This window comes from Mesoplodon mirus, assembly GCF_964341445.2.
Source record: "Mesoplodon mirus genome assembly, chromosome: 3".
NCBI classification, from domain to species: domain Eukaryota; kingdom Metazoa; phylum Chordata; class Mammalia; order Artiodactyla; family Ziphiidae; genus Mesoplodon; species Mesoplodon mirus.
Genome location: NC_138978.1, coordinates 106979561 through 106999817, shown reverse-complemented (window position 1 = coordinate 106999817; position 20257 = coordinate 106979561). Strand labels below are relative to the sequence as shown.

Sequence of the window (20257 nt, the reverse complement as noted above, 5' to 3'; positions counted from 1 at the left end):
CTGCTGGCCTGAATGGTGGTGCCTCTGTGGGAATTATCAAAAGTCATCTCTACTTACAGGTAGACATTCTGTACACCATTCCCCCCCACTGAGTCCATGGCTTAGATTTCAGTCCTCACTTCCCCCTTGGCCAAGTATCTTTGTGCAGAGCACAAAGCTCTACTGTGATAGCTAGAGCCAATACCATGCTGCTTTGGTCTTTTCCCCATGCCAAGTCTAAACTCAATAATCCTTCTGTAGTTGAAACTGCCACTGACCACTCCTATAAGGTTTCCATGCATTCATTCAAATATTTATTGAGTGCTTACTATGTGCAAAGCATTGTGCTAGATGCTGGTTCTGCAGTGCAATACTCCATGCTTTGGTGGAGCTTATCTTCTAAGACATTAGAGGACGCCTTAGAGAGACAGACATTATACAACCAATTACTCTATTAAATATTTAATTATAACTGTGATAGTCTTGGTGGGGTGTCAAGGAAGCATCATATTCATTATCTTATTTATTACTTATTAAAAAAAACCCCTAGGGCTTCCCTGGTGGCGCAGTGGTTGAGAGTCTGCCTGCCGATGCCGGGGACACGGGTTCGTGCCCCCCGGTCTGGGAAGATCCCACATGCCAAGGAGCGGCTGGGCCCGTGAGCCATGGCTACTGAGCCTGCGCATCCGGAGCCTGTGCTCCGCAACGGGAGAGGCCACAACAGTGAGAGGCCCGCGTACCGCAAAAAAACCCAAAAAAACCCTATGAGGTTGTTCTGATCTCTGACTTACAGATAAGGAAACAGGCTCTGAGAGGGTAAATAATTGGCCTAAGCTCACTCAGCTGTTCAGCCATAGACATGAAATTTAACCTGTATCTGTCATATCAGAGCCTGTGAAATTAATCCCTATGCAATAATGTCTTGTTTAAGCCACTAACCGTAGTCCCTCAAAGGGCCTAGCATGAGGGTAAGTCTTTAGTTAGCATAGTTTCTATACAGCAGAAATAGCAGTGTGCAACCACACTATTGAAAATTTCTTAAAGTACTTAAAAAAATAAAGCCTTATTGTTGTTATTTTTTAATAAAATAATATTATTGCAAGGTAAAATAAAATAAATTCACCATAGTACCAACATCCCAACAAATACAGTTTTTGGGGGTGTAGGAATTCTAGTTTTTCTCCATTTATATTGATAGGATGCCTTTTATATTACTGTAATTATAAGCATAGCTACAATTTTGTATTCTCATATTTTCACTTAGCATTGTAACAAAACTATCATGTTGGTTAAAATCTATATTAATGACTTCTAATGCAGGATAGTATGATGAAAATATAATAATCAAAGTAATAGCTAACACTTCTATACCTCTTATAGAAACTGTTCTAAACCCTTTTGTATGTCAACTCATTTAATCTATTGAGGAAGGCACTGTTATTATTTCCATTTTATGGATGAGGAAAATGAGACACAGAGAAGTTTACGGACTCGCTCAGGGTCACTTAACCAGTAAGTGGTAGAACTGAGTTTCGAATTCAGGCAGTCTTGCTTTACCATCTGTACTTGTAACAACTTTGGAATCATATAAATCTGGGTTTAAATTTTCCTTCTGCCTGTAATTAGCTATGTGACCTTGAACAAAGTAACTAAAAAGTGGTAACAAATAATATTCACTTTGCAGAATTGCTGTGAAGATAAAAGAATGAATATATTAAATGCCTGACGTGTAGTAGGCACCCAAATAATTTAATTATTTCTCTATTTTTGGAAATTGAGGTTATTTCTCATTTTTCCTGATTATTGATAAAACTGCAATGAATGTTTGTCCATGTGGTTTCCCCCTTCGTTTGGGATTATATCCTGTGGCTAGATCCCCACAAGTGTTATTATTCCTGGACCAGAGTATTAGCATCTAATTGGTTAAGTTTTGCCAAATATATTTCCAACACAGTTTTTAAAATTTGCGATATCGGAATTTATCATCTTCTTTACCACCCTGATAGTCTCAATTTAATATCTAAAAAAGATAGTAATAGGTAAAATTTTTGACTGCTTATCATATCCTAGGCAATCTAAGTGGTTTACCATATATGATCTTAATCACTACAACAACCCCAAGAGGAAAGCATTATCTTCATTTTACCCATGAAATGGCAAAACCAGGATTTGAAACTCTGGTATGCTTGATTCCAAAGTCTCTTGGCCACTATACTTAAACTGCATCAAGCAAAATCATAACATGTTTTATTTTTCTAATTTAATTAGTGTAAAATTGTACTTTGTTATGTAAATTTAATTTATTTTATTTCTGAGCCTGAAAATTTTCCATGACTATTTTCAATCTGCATTTCCTCATATGAACTTTCGGTTCATGTACTTTCCACAATAGCTAATCATGGAACCATGTTCCAGACTCTGTGCTTGAGTGCTTCACGAATAGAACCTCATCTAATTCCCAAAGTGCCCTTTATAATGAATGGCTAACATAGTCCCACACGGACCAGCAGCTGAGTGCTTCTCCAGCTTCTTACAGCATGTTCATTTTCTTGTCCTTGTCATGCTTCCTCTGCCACAGGACTTTGCACACATGCTGTTACCTCTACCTTGAATATTCCCTCATACTCCTCTTCACCTAGTTAACACTTCATAATTCTTCAGATAACAGTTTGGTGGTCACTTTCCCAGAGAAGCCTTCCTTGACCTCCCTAAATATATCGAGTAAGTTCTCAGCACCATGTGTTATTTTTTAAAAGTTTCTTCTTCCCCCAACCTCACCCCAGCTGAATTGAAGGTATTCATAGCACTTATTACAGTTCCAGTTTTACATTTATTTGTCTGATTATTTGATGAATGTCTGCTTTCCCATCGGATTGTAGCTCCACAAAGGCAAGGCTCAGATTTAGTTCTGCATATCTTGATATCCTCAGCGTCCAGCATAGTATTTGCGATGTAGTAGACACTGAGGGCCAGAGAAATTAAACAACTTACCTAAGGTCATGGATTTCATAAGTGGTAGAACTCAGATTTGAAATAAAGCTGTTTAACTTTTGAGCTTGTGCTCTTGGTCCTCTCCTGCCACCCCGCTCTATTGCTTCCAATTTATCCATTGGTCTTAACTTCTTAAACTTAAAAAAATCATAGAATATAACATATACACAGAAAATGCTTTAAACACAAACATACAATTTAACAGTTAGTAATAAAGCAGCCATCTATATAAGCTTCACTCAGATCAAGAAGTAGAATATTGCCCACACCCCAGAAATCCCTTGGGTGTCCTTCCAGATCACAACTGCCCCCAACTCCCACCTGACTAGAGGTAAACACTATCATGAGATTATTTTTTTCTTTGTTTTTCAGCATAGCTTCAAGGCATATATATCACTAAGCAAAAGAGATTAATTTTACATGTTTTTGAATTCTATGTAAATAAAGTCATGTTATATATACATTTTTAATATCTTCCTTCTTTCACTACATTGTGTTTCTAAAATTCATTTGGTTGCATGTAGCTGGGTCTTAATTCTTTCTAATTATTTTTATGAATTCTGTCAAGGTTCCATATATGCAATTACTGTTGTGATCACAGAGTGCATGGAGAGAGGCCAAGCAGTCACTTAGGGTGGTATTAACTATTTTGGATCACCATAGTCCCGTGTCTTGACTTTAGCTTTGCTGATCTAAAAATTCAATTTTGTCAGTATGCTGAGAGTGATGAGGATCAGGCAAACACATAAGAAATTCACCAGAAACAAGAATGCCAATTTATTAATTTTGGGCAGAGGAAAATCACTATCAAACAGAGTAGAAGTTTGCATTGGCTGGCCACCATATTCTCTAAATTTGGGGAGAAACTTACATGAGAAGCCAATGATAATCAGAAAGTTGCTTGAAGAGCATAGTGATTTTAATGGCCTCAACTGTGATGGTATGAAGTCTTCATCTCCCTGTTTGAATCCTCAGGCTGGTGGCCACCACTCTTTTCTGGACAACACTAGGGATTTTACTTTCCTTCTTCTAAGCTTAATGAGGGCCATCCTCTTCCATTAATGTATTTTTTTTATCCGATTGATGATAATTTACAGAGGAATAGGTATTCACTTTGGTCAACTACTGCAACCGATTGTGGTTTTATGACATGTACATTTTAGCCACTGTATTAAATATGGGTTAAGGCTTGGTTATGTGTTTTTATGCTGGTCAATTTGCTGCATGTCTTTATGTTTAAAACTCCTTAGATGTTTTTTTTCTTTTCTACATTGGAGGTAGTTGAGGCATCTTGATTTAGAAAGCATGTGTAAAAGTATGAATTGTGTAGAAAAAGTGAGAGCTTAGCTAATGACAAGTGTGCTAAATATGCATATATGAGCTCATTGGATGTCTATATGTATTTGTTCAAAGGCTGGATATGAATACAGAGATATGAACACAGCTTCATGTAGGTAGGGTAAGTTGAGTACAGTGTATTTTCTTCCTTCTAAAAAATGTTTTGGAGTGAAGAAACCACAAAGGGAAATACAAATAACAAAAATATCACTAATAACACTTTACTGATCAAATGCACCTATACGTAAAACATTATAATCCTAATGTTGACCAGCTTTCAGAAATATGCAGTCTCCTACATTGCTGGTATACCAGTCTCATACATTGCTGATATAACTTTCTGGAGGCAAAATTTGTATACGGGTTCTGATATGTATTTAGTAATATGGATCAAAAGCCTTTAAAATGAGCAAATTCTTTGATCATTCCAAAAAATTCATCTGAAGGAAATAATGAAAGATTTTATATAGATTTTGGCCACCTATTGTAATATTGTTCATAATTATTGTTTAGGAAGATTGGAAGCAACTTAAATGTCCAATAGTATAAAGGAGCGGGTTAAGTAACTCATGTTGCATCTCATACAATAGAATACTCTGCCACCATTAAAAATTATGTAGAATAATAGAAATTGATAAGTAAAGAGAGAAAGTTACAAAACCCTGTATGCAGTGTGATTCCATCTTCATTTCACATGTATAGATAAAAGTTGGAATGTAATATTTTGAAATATTAAGAATGATTAACTGAGTAGTGGGGCTATAGGTGATTTTTATTTATTTATTTATTTTTGGTGGGTTTTTTTTTTTTTTTTTTGCGGTACGCGGGCCTCTCACTGTTGTGGCCTCTCCCATTGCGGAGCACAGGCTCCAGACGCGCAGGCTCAGCGGCCATGGCTCACGGGCCCAGCCTCTCTGCGCCATATGGGATCCTCACGGACCGGGGCACGAACCCGTGTCCCCTGCATGGGCAGTGGGACTCTCAACCACTGCGCCACCAGGGAAGCCCTATAGGTGATTTTTAATCATCTTTTCTGGGTCCTCTATATTCTAAAATTTCTTCAATTAATATGCATTACTAAAAAATATGCATTACTTTTTTATTTAAAAATCTATATCAAAATTTTTCCTTTAGTGTTGTTGGAATCCATTTAAATAATAAAAAGCCAAAAAAAAAGGAATTTTATATTTCCTGGAGATGAGGTGCTTTTGTAGAAAAGGTAAATATCGTATTTATTAAATACAAAGACATATTTATTAAATATGAAGGATTCAATGAACCCTAATAGAAAGAAGGTATCCAGTTGTGAAGGTCAAGTACTAATGACGGTTTATAATGCACTAGAAGTCAGACGGGTATCATAGCAGCTTCTGGAGACTTATCATAGACAGACCAGAGAAGACCTGGATACATCTTAGTTCTATAGAGAAGATCTAGATACATCCTAGTTCTATATTTATTTATGGTAACAACACTAGCCAAGCAGTCACGAACACAGTACCTCCTGCATAGCAAGTGCCCAAACATCTGTTGAATTGAAATGACTCATTTATGTGAATCAGCCTATGACTTGAACATACTTATCAGCATTTCCTGACTTTTGTGCCCATTAAGGTGTCGTTTTTTGCTGCTTCCACTGGAATAAATATATCACATTACCTCTAAAGCTAATTTCTCCCAACTGCATCTCCAGTCTTTCACTAGGGACCATCCAGGCCCACATTTTCAGTTATTCACAGGACATTTAAAATACATTTTAAGTACATGTCTTGCCATATCCTCACATTGTATTTATCTAAAGCTGAACCACTTGGTTTACTCACCCCAGTTTAGCTATTGCTACCCACCTGCTCACTTACCTGACTATTGGATGGCCGCCCAATCCCTTAAGTTTGTCTGTCTAGCTGGAGACGATTGTATGCACGCTCAGGGCCAGTTCAGTCTTGTCCCACATTCCTACTAGTGGTACCCTTGTTTACTGGATGTAGAGGCCTGCGCTCCTAATTCCGTTTCTTAGCATTCATGCATTCTCTATCCCGTTGGAGGCTTGGAATAGATAGTACTGACCTGCAGTTGTAAGGCATTGAGGAACTATCTTGAGAAACTCTGGAGACAGCCCAGCTTTGAGTCCCCTCTTCCGCCTGGCACAGGAGGGCCAAGACTGATTTTTCCCACACCCAAATGTAACTTATGCTATTTTCTATACAATAGTGTAGTCCTCCAAGGCAAAGGTATTGTGGTATTGTGCTTCCTTTTTCCTTTCTGTTCTCTTTTGGGAGTGACCTCAGTTCATTTACTAGTAATTACTTTTCTAGTCAATAAGATGAACATGCAATAGGTTCAGTCCTGATTCCTAGAGATTCATGGCCAGGACCTCGGTTCTGTTTTCCTGTCTTGAAAGGAAAGGGGTAGCATAGCCCACAAACCAAATCAGCTTACTGTTAGCTTATCAAGCATGAACAGAATCTGGTTTCTCATACATTCCAACTTATCAGGGGCTCAGGAGGCCCCTTTTCTTTATTCCCTCAGCAACTTTTCCTTATTCCCCAATTCTTGTTGGTGCTGCCTCTAGGGAACTCACACCCACTTGGTGATTGGTAGAGAAATACTTTCTCCCTTTAACCTATCTTTTCTCCCCCAATCCCAGCCCACCCCCATAGCCCTACTTTCTCTTCTATACCCTTTTGCTTCCTACCCTCAGAGTTTCTCTTTTTCTGGTGAGGTTTATCTGTTCTCCGTCCTAAGTTGGCTCTGATTTTTTCTCTGTTGGGGTGTTGGAGCCCGGGGGGTCTAGCAGGGAGAGAAGGGGAATGAGAAAAAGATCTTCACAGTGGTTTGACCTCTAGGTAAGATATCTGAAAAAAAAAATCTTTCACGCTTTCCAAATTAACAATTCTACAGGCATTTCCTATGTGATGTTCTGCTAAAAGAATGTCCCCATTTGTCATCCAGCCAGATAACTCTGGGAGAAGGAACAGAGTAGGAAATAAAAAGCCATTCTCTCCCATTGTTGAAGGTGGCAGTGAAGACAGCTAAACAAACATAGGCTAAACACACACACACACACACACAACTTTTATCTGTGAAATTTTACCCAATTAATTTAGGCATATCTTTCAAAAAGAGCTTTGCCTATGGCATTCTCCCTGGAAAGCATTCCGCAAGCAAGCAAAGCAAAACAGATAAAAACAGTGTAACAGGGAGTATGCACGAGGCCCTGTTCTGGAAATTTTTAGAATGAACTGCTTTGGGAGTTGACATCTTTTCAGCTGCCCTGGAATCAATGGCAACCTGAAAATTATCATTCTGAAGGTGCACAAGAGCAGAGCGAGCTGAAAAATTGGTATAACTTGGAAATTGGTACAAACTGGAAATAGTTTATATTCTTTCATGTATTTGTGCCACATCCTTAAATTTCCAAACTAGTCCACTTACATCCATCTTGGTGTAAAAATATGCTGTATAATGATCATTTCAGCGTCTCTCCTCCTAAATCCAATTCTGAAAACCCACAAGAATTCAAACCATGGTAAGAAATTAGGATTTAAGAACTAATTGTATACCTGCTTTTAAATAGGTTGCCTGTGCCTGATCTAACTCTAGAAACAAAAAAAAATGGTCATTAGAACAATACATGCTGGCATTTGTGGTCCAGCAGATAAACAGGCAGTGGCTGGCTGTTCCATTTGTCATCCTTTGTTGGAAAAAGCTTACACTCCTATACTTTGAATTATTATAATAATTAATGATCTATTTATTATTTGGAAAGTATCACTTTAATTAGATTCTAGATATTTGATAATTCTTTGTATTTTGGACTCCCAGCTAACAAATCTTTCATGACCCCAACTTTTTTTCTCTCTTTGCAGACTCAGTTATCAGGTTATCCTGAGCTAATTTTGAAATCTAATGATGAGTTTAGATGATTTGCTGGAACAAATTTCTATTCTCAACTACCTCTTTTATCTCTCTGTCTCTCTGTGTCATCATTCCTTTATTTTAGGCTCTCCCTTCCTCACCCATTTTTTTTTATGACTTGGTTATGAGTGTCCTTAAGTAAACTCCTACAGATAGACACACTTCCTAATTATGTGAAAACTCTATATGAAATATAAAAAACTAAGTAAAATAATTAACAATTCCCTTCTTTTTAAGTTTTTCTTGTTGCCAGTCACATGAGAAAAGTTCTTTTTCTATTTCCTTATTTCTCTCTATTAGTTTACCCTGTGGAACAAAATAGATCATAATTATGGGTGAGAAAAGCAAAAACAGTACCAGGTATATATTTATGAGAAAGGAAAAGGGACCCATAGTTTTAAAGAAGCGATGTTACATATAATTGTCAGTGACATCAGTTTGTACAATCTTGAAAGAACTTAGAAATCAATCTTTGGAAGGCTCATAATTGTGGGACAGTAGCAAATATGGAGAAATTAGCTTGGGTCCAACTGGGGAGAATTTTAAGTACCTGACTAAGGAGTTTTGACTTTTTCCTGGTAGCAAGGGGGATTCACTGAAGTAGTTTTTAGCATGAGAGAGATAAGAAAAGCAATACTTTAGTAAGGTTAAGTTAGCATAATTATACCTAATGGATTTGAACAGAGAAAGAGAAAAGTATGAAGATGAGTTAAGAAGCAACTGTAACAGTTCAAGCTTTAAGGGAAAGGGCCTGAATTAGAGTATCTGTAGGGGCATAGGAAGGAAAGTTGATGCAAAATGTTGCATGGGAAGAATCAGTTACACTTGCTGACTGAGTTAGAGGTGGGAATTGTGGGAAGTGGGGAACCAAAAGTAACTCTCAGTTTCTAGAGTATGGTTGCCTGGGGTAAAGATAGTGCCATTGGCATTAACTGTAGGGACGGTGATAATTTTAGTTTTAGATGTGCTGAGTTTGAGGTTGAAGTAAGACACCCAGGTGGAAATGTCTAGGGTATGGTTGGAAATTCAGGAATGGCACTTAATAGTCAAATCTTAATGAAGAAATTTGAGAGTTATCCGATAGGAGTTGGAATTATAATGCAATTTGAATTAGTTAAATAAATTTTAAAAACTGGTATGCCTTCTATTAGAGATGATATCTCTGAGCAAATGTATTTAGTGAGAAGAGCAAAGAGTTGAGGACTTAACTTTGGAACCTTGGATAATTCACAATTAGAAGATAGAAGCAGACATAGAGGCAGTAAGAAAGAATGAGAAGAGGGAAAGAGAAGTCAGAGAAGAAAGAGGAGAACCAGAATAATGTAGACTAATAAGGGCAAAGGGAGGAGGAAATTTCAAGAAGGAAGTTAAGTTAAAGAGAATGAAGACTGAGAAGATGCTGAGGCATCTGACCCATAGGAAGTAATTAATGATTTTCATGTGACCAAGTCACTATTAAATAGTGGGCAAATAATGAAAATTATTTTCTGTAGTTCAGTTCTAATAAATAAATAAAGTTCTAATAAATATTTATTAGCTATCAGAGATGTTTTTCCCTTATCTTTCTCAAATTTAGAAGGGTAGATAAAGGTCAGATCTACTAAATGCAGTTTCTTCGAATGATAAGGGAGTTGAAATCTAGGACAAGGTTGATTTATCAGAAGGAGCTAAAGAGGAACTATCATTTACTCTGACCTGAAATTTTGCTCTATACTATAATGTTGGCAAGTGAGAATAATTTTATTTATTTATTGTTTTATATAGTAACAATACCTTTTCTTTATTAAACATGTACTCTGTACCAGTGTTTCACATACGATAACTCACTTAATTCACCCATAACTCTAAGGTAACTATCCCCCCATTTTACTTACAAAGCAACTGAGACACAGAAAGATTAAATAACTTGCCCAGCTTCACTCAGCCAGTAACTGTGGGAGTCAGAATTCAAATCCTAGTTTATCCAACTCAAAAATATACATCAGAATAAACCACAGAGCTGTTAACAATACAGATGCCCACCCACCTCCAGTGAATGCCATTGACTAAGTCATGGGTGCAGATCATGGTACAGGTTAAGCCCCACCTCAGGTTCTAGACTACCTCAGTGTAGTTTAAAATAGCCCTGTAATAGCTGTAAAGAAAGTCAGTCAAACTTTTAATATCTGACTCTTTGGGTGGAACACAGGGTGTGTTCAGAAGATATTATTTTTTAAATATTCACTGGTTTTACCTCTAAGTTTTAGCTATTTGCAACTCAGCAAAGTGTGACCTTTTCACTTCTCCAAATGTCACTAAACTCTGTTGTCCTTATGCTCTGAGGCTCTGTTCTGAATGCAACCAGCCCTAGAGGACACTAAAACAGCTGAAGTGGAATGTTTGGACAGTGGAGAAGGAAAGCTCTCTGGAGATAGCTTCTTACCTCTTTTCTCTAGGATGATTTGATTGAATTACTGTAATTTTATTACAGACACTGAAAAGACTATCCACCAAGTATAAGGCAGATAAAACCTATCCTGCAACTGAGGCTGAGAGGCCCAAGAATATCAAGAAAAACAGATATAAGGATATCTTGCCCTGTAAGTTTCATTTCTCCCTTTAAACTTGTACCTTCTCTCAAATTCAATCATCCTATCTCTTTTTACCCATTGGTTGCTGTTCCTAATCCTAGACCATGGCTTTGACAAATTAATTTGTACTGTATATGACTACAAAAGAACATTCATTCATTCATTCAGTCTTCAAACACTAATGAGCATCCACTACTCACAGTGCTAGTTCCTGACTTACAGAAAGCCCTCTAACCAAACCCTCTTAATTAGTCTGTCTTTCTTTTATATTATAGATGACCACAGTCGAGTAGAGCTGTCCATGATAACCTCTGATGAGGATTCCAGCTACATCAATGCCAACTTCATTAAGGTACATCCAATATTCCATATTTCTCTAGGTACCTAAAAAAATGGGGTAGAGGGGGGAGGGAGGGATACTGGACAAGAAGGAGAGTATATTATTTGTAGTCACCCCATGTAATTTCTGTTCCCCTTTAGGGAGTTTTGGGACCCAAGGCTTATATTGCCACCCAGGGACCTTTGCCTACAACTGTCCTGGACTTCTGGCGGATGATTTGGGAATACAGTGTCCTGGTTAGTGCAGAGCTACTTTTGTTACTATATTCTCTAGTTTTTAGGGAGGAAGGGGAGAGGGTGTCAGGATATGTGACTGAAGTTTCCTATGTACATTCAAATCTGTGCTTTTTGGGGTCAGTCACTAGAATTTTGGTGTTCAGGCACCTTTTAGTCAAAGTCAGAATGTCACTATTGTTCAAGAAAATAAAAGTTCTCAACTTGACAGTCTCATTTGTTAACAAGAATTTACTGATTTGAATAGAGAAAAGGGAAGTGAGGACAGAGAGAAAGAAGGGTAGGAGCAACATTTTATAATCTTTTAGGATTTCCTTTTTGGTTATAAAACAATAAAAGAATAAATAACACGTTTTGACTCTGGGACCCATGTATTAGCTGCTTTTTTGAACTATATCATGTTTAAGTTTCCATCTATTTCATCCCCCCAGATCATTGTTATGGCATGCATGGAGTTTGAAATGGGGAAGGTGAGTTGCCTTCTAGTAAACCTAAAGGTAAAGGAAAGAAGAAAAAGAAGGGGGAACCTTGGTAGCAGAACTTTCCTTAACTTAAGTGACTTGGTAAAAATTTATGCTCATCTTCCTAGTTTTCAGTTTGGGAATGCCAAATGACTCTCAAGGCTTTTTTTTTTTTTTTTTTTTTTTAAACCTCTGAGAACCTCTTTCGCCATTTTCCCAGTAGACTCTGTGTTTTAAAATAAAAATAAGGTATACTTTTTAAAGTAACAATTCATTTTCCTGTTGTTTTTAATCAGATATTTTAAACTGCCAGTCAGAGCTTCTTTTGTGTTGCCCAGAATGGCCTTTACTAGCCACGTGTGGCTAGTGAGCACTTGAAATATGGCTGGTGTGACTGAGGAACTCAGTTATTTTATTTTAATGAATTTAAATGTAAAGACTGATATTCAATTCAGTTATTGGAAAACCTTGTTTGGAACAACTTGGGTATGTGAATCTTTTTCAACCATAAATTTTATGAAATCTAAATGGAAATTAAATATTTCCAGTTAAAGTTTAGCATATTAATTGAAATGTGCTGTAAATATAAAATACACACTAGATATTGATGACAGTTTAAAAATGTCAAATATCTAATAACTGTTTATATTGAGTACATGTTGAAAACATTTTTGATGTATTTGGCTAAGTAAGATATATTATTAAAATTAATTCCACCTTTTTACATTTTTGAATGTGGCTCTTAGAAAAATTTTAATTACATATGTAGCTCGTATTATATTTCTATTGAACAATGCTCTTCAAACCTACTGTTGCCATTCTGAGTTGATACAATTCCAGTTAAAACCAGGGGAACTTGGGGTTTCAGTTAGCTTGTGCGGCTTTGTTTTAATCCTTTTGAAACACTGAAAATGTCAGATCCCTATTTCTAGTTTTTCGGACTTCCAGGAAGTCTGCAATTTGTATATCCTTTAATGTTAGTTTTCCCATCTTTGGAGAATCCAGACATGGGTTGAAGCCCTAGGGGGTTAGAAATTCCTAACCTAAGGAGAAGGATACAGCTGAATTTGCTTCTGAATGAGGGAGGGGGTTTTCTTACCCAGAAAAGACTAGCATATATGGAGGGAAATCACGACATTCTGCTTTGTGCAACAGAAAAAATGTGAGCGCTATTGGGCTGAGCCAGGAGAAATGCAACTGCAACTTGGCCCTTTCTCCATATCCTGTGTAAGTATGATGTCTATTTCCATTATGGTTGAGCAAATGCTCCAGGACTTACTTTATAGAGAGTAGTCTTTGAATATTAGTCTTTGAAATAACTAATATTTAAATTTACTTCTTAGGAAGCTGAAAATAAAAAATCTGATTATACAATCAGGACTCTACAAGCCAAGTTCAATAGTGTAAGTATAGAACACCAGAGGTAACCTCAAAGCCTGCAGAAATCAGGCAAGTAAATATATATGTGTAAGTAAATATATATATATGTGATGGAGTCTGGGCATAAGATAATAGGAAGTGGTAGGGCCTTTGATGTTCTGGATAAATCATCATAACCAAAAGAGACATTTCGTGTAATCTGTGTTCCCCAACCTACTCCATACCAATGGCACAATATGAAATGACAATATTTCTAGGATGAATAGAGGCTGTATACAGTGTGTAGAGGCTGGAAACCAACTTGAGAGCTCAAGCTGCTTGGTTTCTCTAAGGCAAAGGGATTAGTACATCAACGCACCTGTGACCCATTTGAAGCACACCAGTTGGGAAGTTCTGGTTTGAACCATTTTCATATCTGCATTCTCTTGTGACTGGGGCAGATAGAGACAGGCCAATGGTAAGTGACCTGAAATTACTTGTAATTGTTCTTAGAAGGCATATGGTCCCCGAGGCCTATAGGGAAGAATTCTCCATAAACTGCAAAAAATATATAGATAGATGCTACTTTGTAGGTCAGAGTAATCTTGTGATAGAATGAGGTGAAGCCTTAATCTTGAACTCTCCTTTTATTCTGGCTATTTTTATAGGAAACTCGAACCATCTACCAGTTCCATTACAAGAACTGGCCAGACCACGATGTGCCTTCATCTATAGACCCTATTCTTGAGCTCATCTGGGATGTGCGTTGTTACCAAGAGGATAACAGTGTTCCCATATGCATTCACTGCAGGTATGATGCTGTTGGATGAACCTTCTACCCAGAATAAACCAAATGTCACCATCTGGCCAAGACTCCTGCTTTAACTGAAGGAAGACTGACTTTGTTGGAATTTAAAGTCTGCATAAGATGTAGGCTCCTAATTCTAGACTCACTTCTTCCAGTCAGTCAGAAAGGAATGAAGCTTAAAATTAGAATGATTGAAAGAGAAAAGTCAATAGCAGAAACTATAATAAATTCAACCTGAGCATTAAATTAATATTTTTTTCTGATAAATTACTTGTGAACAGCACAGCTCTAGAGACTTTTTGTGGTGAGAAGTTGCCTAGGATCTGTCCTGAGGTTTGGTGTAGCATGTGGCAATTGAAGCATGTTCTGAGAAATAGTAGGGTTTAGAGAGTTTCATGGGCTCTAGATTTCTTCTTCCTCATATCTGCCCATGAAATTTTCCAGCTACTGTCAAAGATCCACTCTCTGCAAATATACATGCTACTGTGATCTTTCATTTCAGTGCTGGTTGTGGAAGGACTGGTGTTATCTGTGCTATTGATTACATGTGGATGTTGCTAAAAGATGGGGTGAGTTTCTCTCAACAGGCACTTGCCATTTTCTTAACCTTGCTACTTTTAGACTTAGAAATTATTTGGTTCTTCAAAACATCTATCTCCACCATTCATCTTTTCTAGAATATTCACTTGTAGATTTGCTTTGTCAGACGATTAATTTAGTTCCTAAGTTGGTGGTCTCAAAATGTGGTCCCCAGACAAGAAGCTTCAGTATCACCTGAGAAATTGTTAGAAATGCAAAATTTGGGGCCCCACCTCAGATGAACTGAGCAAAAACTCTTGGGGGGAAGGCAGGGACGGCCCAGCAAGCACTCCAGGTGCTTCTGGAGAGTAGTTTTGAGAACCACAGCCCTGAATCACAGTTACCCTTCCTTTAGACACGCTTCTTTAGCAGATGAACTCAGTTTACTGCAAATTTTGTGTTCCAATCTGTAAATTTTTATTTTTTAAGTCTAACAGGAAATGAGAAGTTTAAAATATGGGCTTTAGACCTATTTGCAAACTTCTTTTAGTTCACTAAACTCTCATACTTACTCACCTACTGAGATTTCTCCCTCATTATATTTTTAACTTCAGACATTTGATCACCCCATGTGAAATCATTTTGAAGAGTTTCTTCAGTATTTTGTAGGCTCTAAATCATGGTGCAAGTGATGAGAAACCTCATTAGTTTAAAAAATGCCTTCCTTTTTCTAGATAGCGATAAAGGAGTAAGATATTTTTTCCTTTTATTTGGTAGATAATTCCTGAGAACTTCAGTGTTTTTAGTTTGATCCAGGAAATGCGAACACAGAGGCCTTCATTAGTTCAAACTCAGGTATGGACTGTGGTGAATAATATAACATGTCTGAGTCTGGTTTCGTCTCTCTGTTTAATAATAATAAGGCATCCAAAAACAGCTGACTACTTTACTATCAAGGGTTTTATTCCATTTCTATTTCCTCTAACTCTGAATATCCCAATATTTTTCCTGTATCCCTTGCTCTGGACCAAATTCCTTTCATTCCTTATATTTTATAGCATGTTCAGAAAATATTAAGAAAACAATACAATATTTCTTACACAGGATGTTGAAAAAATTCAACAAGCTGTTTGACTTATTACAAAGAAATAGCTGGGTCAGGTTAACTTGAAATTTTGTAGTGGTACTTCATTTCTGAAACCATGGAAAATCAGAGATCTGTAATTTCTTCTTCAGGAGGTGGTAACAGAATCTGCAGAATGAAGTCTATATGCTCATTTTAGAAAATGATAAAAAATTTTAAAAATCATCCATAATCCTGTTGCCTAGAGGGAGCCACTGTTACTATTTTTCTATAGTTTCTCCTGGTCTTTATTCTTTGCATATTAAAAAATATTACCAAAAAAACCATAATTACAATCATACTATATATATGATTATATATGTATCACAGTATTTTAACCTACCCCAGATTGCTCACACTTTTATTCTGTTAGAAATGCTTTTCCCCTGTTCTCTCCTCTCCAGCTCACGTTCTACCTCCTAGGTAAAACATTCCCAGCCCAAATCTCTCACTTTCTACAGTATTAATTCCACCCATATTTCTACACCAATAATTTTACCTATATTTCTAAATGGTCTTCATCTTTAAGATAGAGTTTAGCATTCACCCATTCATTCTTTCATCAAACATTTATAGGTATTTATTAGGTAAGAGGCATTTTTACATAATTTGTTAGAACTACTTCTTATTGCTTAAACAACAAGAAATTAAAGTGTTTAAAGCACTTACAAATGAACTTGCACATAGGTTTAGAAGTAAAACAATTGACAATGGCAGTTCAGATATTTTCATCTAGAAGTCGTAAATCGAGGGGAAAAAATTAAGAGCTATTATATTATAAAGCTTCTGTTTGGCCCACACAGGTTTTCCACTAATAGTTAGTGGAAAAAAAGGATTCTTTTTCATCTGTTGACTGTAGGTGTTTTCTATATTCAACGTGTAGGGGGGAAAGTTTATGTGAAATGAAAGTATTGGCTGGTTTAGTGCTGTCAGACTTAAAAGAAGGCCGATCCATATAGATGTATAAAGATTCCAGGAAGTATGCAACCTAGTTGTATAACATTAAATTATAATACTGAATCAATAAATAAAGCCATACTCCATTTCAGAAAAAGTCCATTTCAGACCTACTTTTAAGAGTTGGAAGACAGCTGAAACAATTTTAAGTTAACCTTCACATTTTGGCATTATCAACAACTATTTGAACAAATCTACCAGCTATAGCTGCTTTTTTATGACACTGATCTAGCCAGGAGATAGATAGCACTGTAACCAGATGAGTACTTCCTGTCTGATTTTTCTCTCTTCTTAAAAAAATTGAAGAGTGTACCAATGGCTGTGTTGGGTGATATAGACTCTGCATTGTTCTCCTGCTACGATTATTTTTGGAAAAAATTATATTTTGTTTGTATAAGATTGTGTGAAGTGTCATAGAAGACCCTGAATAGGCCCATTCAGATGAAAAGTAGATCCAAAATCAAGTGCTCAAGCAGGTACAGAGGCAAAAACAGAGTGATAAAAACCCATGAACCTTGTAGAGGCCTCATTTCTCTACAGTGAAATCCCTTTATTACCACAAATTTCCAAACTCTATTTAGGGGTCTACTTTTTTTTGGTATCTTTGCTAAGACAGAATTTCAGCAGCTTGATATAAGTGCACTAAAGTAAGAGTCAAAAGATTGAGGTTCTAACCGAAGACATGGAAATTACTTCTGAATGATCTTGGACAAGTTGTAAATAGGTATAACAACGTAGCTACTTTATAGATCGATCGTGAGCCATGTTAAATAATACATCTTGAAGCTATCTATTTAGCCATCAACCACGTCTATCTACCTTTTCCTGCAAGAGGTGAATTACAAAAAAAAAATGTGCATCCAGGATGGAATAAAAAACAAATTTTTTTTTGGCTCCATGGCATGTGGGATCTTAGTTCCCCAGCCAGGCATCAAACCTGTTCCCCTTGCAATGGAAGCACAGAGTCTTAACTACTGGACCACCAAGGAAGTCCCTGAAATAACAATTTTAAAGTGTGAACAAGGAAAACAGAATTAGAGAGATGATGGTGGAAGGAGAGATAAGTAAGAAAGTGGGGTTAGAGCATAAAAAGCATGCTGCAAGGTCATTGTATATTAGCTAGAGGTAGATAAAATAGTTAGCTGTTTCTAGAAGCCTAAAAATGCTTTGAAATCTGACATGGGCTACACAGACATAAGGCACTGTAATTAAACTAATGTTTCAGATCTGCTATACTATGATTTGATTGGTGTTCATATTCCTGAAATCTGGTTAGTTCACCAAGTTTTTGTTTTTGTTTGTTCCGGTTTGCAATGCTCTTCAGGAACAGTATGAACTGGTCTACAATGCTGTATTAGAACTATTTAAGAGACAGATGGATGTTATCAGGGATAAACACTCTGGAACAGAGGTACATTTTAAATTTGATATTTTGTAAAATAATTCTTTTCATGTTTGATTTTGGTCAAGGGATTTCAGATTAGTTGCAGGACAACTTATACTTTATCATCACAACTAAATTGGAGTGTCAGGTGTGCATGGGGCTGCACTATAAATCTCTTGTGGAGGACAATTTAATTGAAGTACTTTAACTTAGAAAATTAATCTCTTGGTTAACCTATTGCATACCATTTTCAGCTAAATTTAGAAACAATAGGAGTGGGTGAAAGGGTAAGCATATATTCTGTTTCCATGTTTTAAACAGTTGTGTGGCAATTTAGAAGTGAGAGTAACAATTACAAAGTGAAATTATAGTTGAGTACTGATGTGATTTTTCAGGTTACTCTAGCCTCATTTTCATTGCATATGTATCATCAAATTTTGAGAATATTTTAGAATAGCTAAAGGATTCTTAGCTGAAAATGTTAGGTATAAAAACAGTTATGATTTGACCAAATTCTAATTTAAAAATATTGAGCATTCTAGATATGTTATTTTGATCTCATCACAAAAATTGATGTCAAATATTTACTGTTTAATCACAAAGTGTTAGATTCTGAGCAAACCTTAATAAGACAAAATTATTGGTTTACCTTCCAGGGTGTATGTAACATATACAAATTAATTTAATTTTTAATATCTCATTTTTGTATTATGAGTCTGAAAATATTCACTGAGAACCTACTGTTTTCACAACATTAGGAATACAAAGTATATAAGACATAACCCTAATATCATAACTCCTATCACTTGAATGATGAAGCACAGGGAGTGAAAGAAAGCCAAAAAACTGTTGAGGTTAGGGAATGAACTAAGCAATCCTATAGTTAACGTCAACTCCGGAGAAACAATGTAGGGGAAGGAGATGGAAACAAGAATATAGTTGCCAGACATTGTTACTTATATCCTGTTCATGCCTGCTTCATTGGCTAGTACTCCCAGAACAAGTTTAAATAATAGAGGTGATATACATGACCTAATTTTAATGGGAGAGATTCTCATGTTTCACTACTAAGTATGATGCTGATTTGATTGGAGATATATTTTTTAATTGTTTAAGAAAGTATTAATTGACTTCTATTTTATTAAGAATTTTTTTGGAAAGAATGTTGAATTCTGTCAACTGCATATCTTTGCATTTATAGAATGATCACATGAATTTTCTCCTTTGACATATTGAAACAGTCATATCTTTAGATTTGTTAATATCAAGCCATCCTTCATCTTAGAATAAAACCTTCTTGAACAAAGAATATTCTCTTAATGTGCTGCTGGAGTACATGGGTTAATATTTTATTTAGGTTCCAGGAAATATCAGTACTCAGATTTAGCCCAGTAGTAGTGCCATGGCTCCAGGCAGTTGAGTTGTTTGGAGTGTGCTCTTAGTCAATAAATGGGAACATAGGAACATGGTTCAACCTCCCACAGAGGGAATTGATTAACACCAGCCAAGGAGGACTTCTGTTTCTGGGAAGATCGAGTAGACATACTTTTCCCTATTCCTTCTACTAAATACAACTAGAAACCCTGGACAATATATATAAAACAAATATAAGAAGACTCTGAAAGATGGAGCGAAGACAGACCACTAGGGACCTTGAGACCTGAGGAATGACATGATGGTGAGTTCCTTGGGTTTTCTTTTTCCTAATATATCATGGATTTGGAACTGAAGAAACCAACAACTTGGAAATGCCAACAGTGCAGACAAAATACCCCCAACAAAATACTGCTCTCTCCAGCCAAAGGACCAGGAAAGGGACAACCCAGCAAGCCAGAAAATTTTCAGATAATAATTACTCTACTTCAGTCAACACCAAAGAAAAAAATGGCCCCCAACCCCACCTATGCCAGCAAAGAAGTGGAGAACCTAGATTCCCACCCTCACAAAGACTGTGATAAAGAGAAGGTTAGTGGGTCAGATATGTGTATTCTCTGTCACATCAGATGGACAGTGCTAATGTGTCATTCTTGTGAGCATTCTAATAAAGAAATACATATATCCATTAAAAAAAAAGAGAGAGAGAGAGAAGGTCAAGTAAAGAGCTAGGTATTTCATCCCCACTGGCCTGCAATGAGGTTTCCTTGCAGTGTCAGTAGAGACCACGTGGGGAGCCTGACTTTCCACCTGGCAGTAACCCAGTGCCCCCATGCCGCTCCACTGATGGAGTGTCAGAAGAGGCCTAGTGGAGAGTCAAGACTTTCACCATCATCCAGCAGT

General features: G+C 36.7%; 1 protein-coding gene across 1 annotated transcript in view; it reads left to right on the top strand.

Moving 5' to 3' along the window:
- Positions 1-20257, top strand: part of PTPN22 (protein tyrosine phosphatase non-receptor type 22) — a 59727-nt gene that overhangs the window by 2478 nt on the left and 36992 nt on the right. The window contains exons 2-11 of the mRNA XM_082613423.1: positions 10697-10805; positions 11072-11148; positions 11277-11372; positions 11801-11839; positions 12986-13057; positions 13174-13233; positions 13858-14000; positions 14500-14566; positions 15294-15371; positions 17921-18007. Coding sequence (XP_082469549.1) covers positions 10697-10805; positions 11072-11148; positions 11277-11372; positions 11801-11839; positions 12986-13057; positions 13174-13233; positions 13858-14000; positions 14500-14566; positions 15294-15371; positions 17921-18007 — 828 coding nt within the window. The remainder of the gene's footprint in view (positions 1-10696; positions 10806-11071; positions 11149-11276; positions 11373-11800; positions 11840-12985; positions 13058-13173; positions 13234-13857; positions 14001-14499; positions 14567-15293; positions 15372-17920; positions 18008-20257) is intronic.